The sequence below is a fragment of the Carica papaya genome, chromosome 5, assembly GCF_054855325.1.
Source record: "Carica papaya isolate Zhongbai chromosome 5, ASM5485532v1, whole genome shotgun sequence".
NCBI lineage: Eukaryota > Viridiplantae > Streptophyta > Magnoliopsida > Brassicales > Caricaceae > Carica > Carica papaya.
Window position 1 is genome coordinate 17,562,797 of NC_142313.1, and position 8,705 is coordinate 17,571,501.

General features: G+C 31.9%; 1 protein-coding gene across 1 annotated transcript in view; it reads right to left on the reverse strand.

Moving 5' to 3' along the window:
- LOC110813179 (ubiquitin receptor RAD23b) overlaps positions 1–8,317 on the reverse strand; it is a 22,235-nt gene extending 13,918 nt beyond the window's left edge. Inside the window, exons 1-5 of the mRNA XM_088220319.1 lie at positions 8,018–8,317; positions 7,367–7,528; positions 3,602–3,640; positions 3,449–3,525; positions 3,208–3,252 (exon numbers count right to left, since the gene is read on the reverse strand). Of these exons, the coding sequence (XP_088076445.1) occupies positions 3,208–3,252; positions 3,449–3,525; positions 3,602–3,640; positions 7,367–7,528; positions 8,018–8,083 (389 nt within the window). The 5' untranslated portion in view covers positions 8,084–8,317. The remainder of the gene's footprint in view (positions 1–3,207; positions 3,253–3,448; positions 3,526–3,601; positions 3,641–7,366; positions 7,529–8,017) is intronic.
- Between the last annotated feature and the right edge of the window lie 388 nt (positions 8,318–8,705).

Here is an 8,705-nt window from a genome sequence, read left to right on the forward strand (position 1 = left end):
TCCATATATCTCAACCCATAGCCTAATAATTAAATATAGGACCATAACACATTGATATCACGGCGGGAGTATATAGAAAATATCAAGGAATGTTAGCAACGGGTTCTTGCACATGTCCAAGAGAACAGGAACCATGCAACGCAAAATGTGAGAAAGATTGTTCTCTGTTCGAGAAAAAGCAAAAGGAGCTAAGTCAACAGATTGAGCTGCTGTCCAGGGAGCTTTTAGGTCAGACACCCAACAAGCAACCCATGCCTGCGAAGTAGGAGCCTGACAAAAAGGAGGAGACAACGGGAAAAAAAGAGCTTGAAGTTCTTGATTCTGCGTGCAATAGCAATGACTATGTTCACCTTTTTCCTAATAACAGTAAAAGTGATGAGAAGCAACAGCAGCATGAATCTCAGCTTCAACCCTATGGAAGGCTTTATGGGAATTCAGCAAGCAGGAGTTCCCTTTTCATCAGATACCAGTTTTAGAGAACCTGCATTTGTTAATGCAAGAGTACTATAACACACCGTCCTTTGGTGTTTGCAGACAAGCACCATTGGGGTGAATGGAGTAATGTTATGCCCCAATAGCCTGCAGTGAAAAAGGAAACTGGAAGAAAGAAAAGATACGGCACAAATATAATACTATAGAATAGGTGCAGGCCCATGAGAATGAAGAAATCTGGAGTTAACTCCTTATGTATTTTTAGTTAATTAGGTTAGATCAGGAGAGATTATTTAGGTTAGGAGTTTGGAATAAGGTAGATTAGGAATTATCTTTTGTCAAATAGGAAAAGAAATCAGCCAAAGATCCCTGACATTAGGATCGGCTTTTATGTGTTGATCCTTATTAGGTGAGGACTAGAAGTTCATTAGCGGCTGTTGAAAAAGAAAGAATATGATATTGTTTACGTATAAGGATGTAAATAGTTTGCATAAATAAAATCAACCAGCGAATAATTAACTAAAAACAGCTTCTAGAGATCGGTGGCTTCTCCCTAACAAACCCCAAACCATTCCACATACCTCAACTCATAACTTGATCCTTGAATATGGGACCATAAATACCTAGGTTTCTGAGCAAGAAGTCTTAAACATCATATTTAAGGCTTAGTTTGCATTAAACAACCAACAAGAATAAGAAACTCTAGAAGAAATTTATTGAGTAACTGAAGGCTCCCCGAAAATGTAAATTTTACAAAAATATTCATAATGTTTAGTAAGAAACCTTTGCTAAATAAAATTAAACCAAGAAATGCTAATATTAATAGGATTAGGAAATAAAAGTATCAATATAAACTGAAAAGCTAAACACTAATAAGAATAAAATCCTAAAGTTACTAAAACTATAACTATAAACTCATAAATATTGTAGTAGTTTTATATTAACAGAACTATAATTTCAAATCTTAGGCACTCTAGTGCTAGCACATTCTGCATCATGGTGTTAACAGTTCCACATGGTAAGACAAATCTAAAATTAACTGTACAAGTTAACAAGGACTAGAATGACAATTTAGCCAAATGGAAATAAGATACTCTTCAATGAGAAATAGTTCTATTCTCAAGGTATTTTCCTCTTTCCTTTTGCATAGATTCAAGCCTAGTCAATCTAGATAGAAACTGCTTGCTTGACCTAATATTTACCCAAGCTGATACTTCTTCAGAACCTTGTTTCCTTTTTAATTCGTAGAATCTCCATAAGGTTTATAACAATCTGTATTAAAGCCGAAAGACGACTTATGATCTTAATATTCTTCAGAACTCAATCCAAAAAGAAAAGCATCAACTAGATTTAAACTAGATTTACACAAGAGTCCACTTGCTTCCACCTTGTTATGATAATCCTTTACGGTTATTTTAGGATTAAATGCAAAGACCTCTTTTAGTCAAGTATGTTTATCCTCCAGCTTGTTCTTTCTTCCACGCTCTTCTTTCATTTTCTAAATCTAGAAGCCAACCCACTTGAGAAACTGACCACCAATTCATCTTCCTCCAACTGCAGTACAAACATCAGGCTGCGAAACCAGTATTTGATTCTAGAGATCTTATAGTTTCAATGCAAGTCTCAGAATACTTCTGACACTTGGGTAAGACAATGAATAGGATAACTTTGTATGACAGTGCAGAGTACAGATGAGCAAGGTTGGTGTGAAAAAGCTTCCTCTTAAAAATGTTTGCTTGTTGTTGTTTTAAAAGCTTTTTGTCATAAAAAAGTAATCATAGTGCTAGTAAATTATTTTTATAAGATACAACTGAGATGCTGTGCAAAATTTGTGTTTTTGGCAACAATAGATGTAAAAGTATTATACAAGTACAATTAACATGTTTATATTTTATTTAAGGAAAAAATCTCTTTTGAAGTTAAAATCTATTTATATATTCTATATTAATTTTTGGGTAAGATTAGCAGCAGTAAGAAATTAAAATTTGGTCATTATTTTTATTTGCTTCTGTTGAAAGCATATTTTGCTGCTTTGAGAAAGCAACTATGTGGTTGATTTCCCAAAGCAGCAAAATTTGCTTTTCCAATTGAAAATTTTTTGAAAAAAAAATCGAAAAATAGATCACCAAACATGACTTCACTGAAAGGACGGTTGTTCTCTGGAGAAAGCAACTCCAAAAGCTTTACCAAATCTGAGTGTTAATATTTTTGCTATATACATAGGCAAACGGAGGAGTACGTAATATTATGACCATAATTCCCTTTCCTTAATATTTTTTCAAATACTAAAGTTTAATTTAAAATTTTAATGTATACCAATACAATAATATATTAAAATATTTAAAGTATAAAATTATTTTTAAGAAAATAATAATATAAAATCATTTCTGAGATTTGTATTTTAAGCTAATTATTAATTTAATAAAAAAAATTAAAGAGTAAATGTTAATATATTTTAAAAATATTAGCAACTAATATATAATTTAAAATAAATCTACATAACAATAAGACAAATTTAAATCCTAAGATGCTTTTAAAGTATAATATTATTTTTAAAACATAAAATTATTTTCAAATTATCTTTTAAAATTATGATGACTTTAGACCACGAAAATTCAAACCAGGAATTTACAATAATAGTTCCCAAGTCCGAAAAAGATAAGAATCGAGGAGAATTACTACCTGTACATGCTCATCTTTTCCATAAGCTCCATGTTAAGATCTCTAGAGAATAATTTAAATGGAAATATATCATAGTAGGAACAGAATTCTCACCTAGCTCCTGCTGCATCTGAGGTAGATACATTGCTCTTTGGGACCCTACAAAAGGAAAGGTTACAGGATATGGAAGAGACATCAATATAGATCCCAGAAAAACAATCAAAAAGATAGTCCAGTGCATTTTATTAGTAAATTGCCTCTAAAATTTGTCATTTGGTGCCATGTCACCTTGGAGACCAAAAGTTTGTAAGTCCTAATAGTTCAACTACTGAAAAGAAGAGTTCAATGAACTTACGTCGCTTGCTCTGGCGGAGCAGAAACTGAAACTGGTGCAGTTGTTGATGCAGTTGTTGATGCAGTTGTAGAAGTGGGCTGGGATAAAAGCAGAATCAATATTCTACAGAAAAATGATACGCAAACAAGAAAAAGCACAAAAATAAAAGGTTACCTGAGAAGATGAAGTCCCAGATGAACCCAGACTTTTGCTCTATAAGAGGAAAGTTATGCGTCAGTAAAATGTACACAGCATACTGAAAAATTGATGCACAGAACAAAGGAAAATGCAAGGATTGCCAATACGGATTCACCCAAGCATACAACTGCAAGAGATCAACTTCAAAGAGCTAATACTGAAGAGATCAACTTCAAAGAGCTAAGGCAGGCTACCAAAATGTGGTATTCCTACTCGTATAAGTAGATGGTTAAAACTTTGTGGTAAATTGATACTGACAGTAGATGCTTGAGCACCCATTTTTCCAAGGAGATCCTTGGGGGGTTATTCTCTTGCAACAAAGACAAAGCTTAAGGCCGAAATGGTTTCTCCATGGCTTCAGAGTAGGAAATTGTTAAGGGTGATATTATTGACCTGTTTGGGGAATTCTTGCATTCTAGAAAGTTTTGTTAGTACTTCCAATGCTTAACTTTTGGTGTTTATTCCCAAAAGGTTACAGGGGCAATAAACTTTAGGTACTTCATACCTATTAACTTGGTGGGAAGATTGAGTTACGTTGTTTACTAAGGTGGGGGAAGCTCAACAAGTTTTTGTGAGTCAAGTTGTTGATAATGGTGTATGTAGCTCTTAAAAGAGAACCCCAATTTTGCTGTGCAAACTGGATATTAAAATGTATATGATCATGTCTCATGGTCTTTTTTCCTTTGTCTACTAAACCCCCAACCAACCCCCCACCCCCCCAAAACTGATGCTAGTACAAACTTTTACTCATTCCCTTAATTAGTCAACCGCTACTTGACTTCTTACTAACAAATCCTATTATTTTAAAAAAGAAGCCAAAGAAACCCTGTAGCCAAAGAAACCATCCTATTATTTCAAATACTTTTAACATGCTTGCTCATAGTGAATTAGTTATTGCATATATTTCAACAAAAAAAAAAGGAATTAGTTTCATAAGTATATATTTTTTTATCTGATTTATTATTAAATTAATTAATAAATGTCAAGTGAAAAACATTAACTTTTACACTTCCTTACTCATATAAATCTATTAAACTGCCTTTATATGAAGAATAGTTTAATTTAATTAAAAAGAAAAGGCTACTATAACTTCAATTATATTCCACTTAATTCTTTTTTATTTAAATATATAAACAAGGGCAAATATGTAATCATATTTCTGTTGATTTTTAAGTATTTAATTAACAATAAGGGGGAAAATGCATTACCTTAATATAAATGGGGTTAAGTGTATTGGGCGGTGGCTGGTTCAATAAGGGATGAGATTTTTCCCTGGAAGGATATTGGTGGTGGGAAGAAACATGTGGGTCTCATCTCCTTAGCCATATTTGGGTGTCGGAAAAGAGAGAAACATGAGAACTTTTAAGGGGGTGGAAGGTGATTTTGATAGAATTAGAGATAATTGGTTCCAAACCATGGGTCTTCGATTATAGGTCATCCACTTTATTTTATAGAGAATTTTGGAGATCTCATTGATATTCTGATTGAAATTTTAAATATTTTTGTATATGGGTTGGAACACTTGATGCTTGTGAATTTATTATTTACCGTAACTTTATTTTCAAAAAAAAAAGGAACATGAGGCTTTAATTTCTGTTCTCACCATGGTAAGATTTGATGGAATCAATAACCAGCCCATTTGGAGGCTTAATGCTTCTGGAGTGTTCGCGGTTAGATCTTTATATAATCATTTGACTAAAAAAAGAGATATCGAGTATAGGATTTCCATTTAAGCAAATATGGAAGGTTAATGCTTCTCCTAGAATTATTTTCTTGCTTGAGAGGCAAGCAGGGGATGTATTCTGATTTTAGATAAACTGATCAAGAGGGGTAGGATTCTAGTCAATGGGTGTTAGTTATGCAAGAGAAATGCAAACTTGTGTTATCATATCTTCTTGTGATATTGGCAGGGGGAAGAAACATATTAGCCTCACTTCCCTAGTCACTTTCTTGGTGGCCTGGAAGGAGCAAAACAAGAGAGTTTTTGATAGCATGAAAGTGAACTTCGATACGGTTAAAGATAGGTGGTTGCAAACCCAAAGTTATTATTATGGGCTATCTTCTTTATTCATCTGAGGATTCGGAGAACCTTATTGACATTATGATAGATATGTAAATACCTTCGTACATGGGTTTGCACCCCTTTAGTGCTTATGAATGGATTAAATCATACTATTTTTATTTCTAAAAATATATATTGATTGTTCACATGATTTTCAATCAATTCCAGAAGTTAAAGTATAGAAAGCTTGATAGGCCATATGCTGCTTTCTATAAAGTCCCAAACCTCTAAGCTTGCACCTCCCTACCCCTGATACTTTCAAGGAACCTTACTAATAACTAAACATCTAGATTTGGACATTGCTATGATGAAGAGAAACTGAGCACATATTATTTCAAAAACTTTGAATACAAAATGATCAAATTACTTGTACCTTCCTAGTACAATACCTTTTTTTCTGGAGAGAATCTCTAGGAGTTCAGTATCTTCATGTCACTAAACAAGATCCAAATTAAGAGTATGTTTTATATTATGCATGATACTTAAAATACATGGCATTTTGATTGTGAAAATACACCAGATTTAAGGATATTTGCGAGATATTATTTATTAGGTACAGAAAGACGTTTAAGATTGATGCATCTATAAAGATGTAAAATGACATGGAGAACAATCTCCAATTTAGTTAATAGAGGAAACTCAATTTAGGGCTATTAATTTTCAATGAAATCTATTCTTCCCCCCTGATGCAGCGAAAAAAACTGGAACTTCTAAACTATAATAAATATTTCTGATTCTTTTCTTTTTTACTATACATAAGATTGTATGCTGATCGTTGCTTAGCTTTTCTATTAAGTTGTTTTCCTTAATTATCCTATTCCCTCCTATTGACAAGAATAAGGTATACTCCAACAAATAAATTTAAAAGAAACAATGAAAGAAGGAAGAATCATCAAAAAACAATTACTTATTTGTTTTTTGTGAATCCCCAGATGACCTTAGCTAAATCTTTTTATCAAAACCAGAAGCCATGGCTTTCTCAATCAACAAAATGTTAAGAATTTCCCAGAATAATGACAAAATCCTCTAATTTGTAGATAAAAATTAAGATTAGAAAATTTTTTTTGAACAAAATGAAAACTATAAAAAATTAGCATATTTAAAGCATTTATAAACAGACACACTTAATAGAGTAATGTCTCTGTCTATTTTTCTCATTTCTGGAAAAAGAAGATAGTGAGCAAACAGGAACTCTGTCAGTAACATTATCTTAGGCCAAAAGAAATAAACATAGCTTGGTAATAACTCTGCTTCAATAAATCTAATGGAAAACTGCCTACCCCGTTATTTTACTTTCCATAATTGACATGATAGTTGACGAATTTATCCAATTCAACACATAAGGGGAAGGAATAAAGCAATACAGTAAAATAATTTGCTAGTCAAATGAGCAAATCCAGTCAACATCATGTTTGACTATAATGCTAAACATGATGAAGATATTTCTGAAACATATAACAATGAATCCATAACTAAAAAATAAATCACTTCGTGTAATAGATCATCGGACATGTAACAAGTGTCATCATTGCAAAACTACAAGTTTCACTTAAAATGGATGTGATGGTAGATATAGAAAGTACAAATATTTACCTAAGCATGAACTGACAAGAGTAGAAACATAACTAAAACATTATTTAGTCAACTAGCTCCAAATAAGATAAAAATGAAATAAGTACCTTGCTAAGCATGACAACAAGAAAACCGTCTTCAGAAACTTTGTTGTCAGCGAGCGTAGTTTCATCCTTCAAGACCTTTCCATTGTGAATCAATAGCTGCTGGCCACATGGATAATTGTCTTTCCCTTGAACATCTTCAATATTTTTCTTCACAGCCATAATCTTAAGGAAAACAAGCAGAATTAAGCTCAAGAAAACCAAAAAAGATAATTTCCAATGCCTCAAACAGCATGAGGATTAAACATAATAAAACTCCTATTATGCTATTTCAAAATTATTCAAAAAATTCAAATGAATTATTCATCAATTGAATCAGATAAATCTTTCAACTTCTTTCCTGAACAACGATTAAAAAAATTTTAAAAAACCAGTTTAAAGCATGTGTGCATAATAAGAACAGTTTTAACAGCATTGAGCAACCGAATCAAAGTGACCACAGATTTCATTTTTAAATAATACTAAGAAGCCGCAAAAATTCCTCCACACAAGTTCAGAATTGTATAGATATAATCACATATCCATGTTTCAAAATTAAAAAAAAAAAAAATTAGAGTAGACACGTCTGCGTACATACTTTACAAATAAGCACGAAGTAAGGCTGTATATGTTCATAACAATAAAAGCGAATAAAAAGAGAGAGAAACAACTCACGGTCTCTGTGGGCTGAACCCTAATTTCGAAATGGCTGCCTTTAAGAGTCTTGACTGTCAGCTTCATCTTGGCGAATTAGTAAAGGTGCGGTCCTGTATCCCTTCAATCCAGACTACACGGAGAGTATCGAGAGACAAAGACAGCAGAAAAAGAAATATATATATATATATATATTCAAAAGAACCCTAGAAATCGCTTTTAAGGGATCGAGAATTAATCCCAAAATGGTGTGTGTTCACCATATGCGTGCGTTTTGCACTAAGCAGAGAACGAGGTGGCACAGCTTTTGTTTTTGTTTTTTTGCCCTTTTTCTTTTAGAATACTAGATATTTGAATTTTAAATAAATCTATTATTTACTATTTTATCTATTATTTGTCATCTATTATTATGTAATAATAAGTAATCCGCATACATGCATGCATTAATTTTGTATTCATTAATATATTTTTAAAAATTAAAAATTAATGTATTAATATTAATTATAATTATTAAAACTATAATTTTAAGATAAAATTATTTTTCTAGAATAATTAATTACCAATTATAAAGGAATAAGCTTATAAAAATAAGGCAAATGTTATGTAGTGTTTTCTTATTTCTTAAATAATTTTATAAGCAGAAAAATATAATTACTATATTAATATTTTTATAATTATGCAATTAATAATATTTGATGTTTTCAATTAG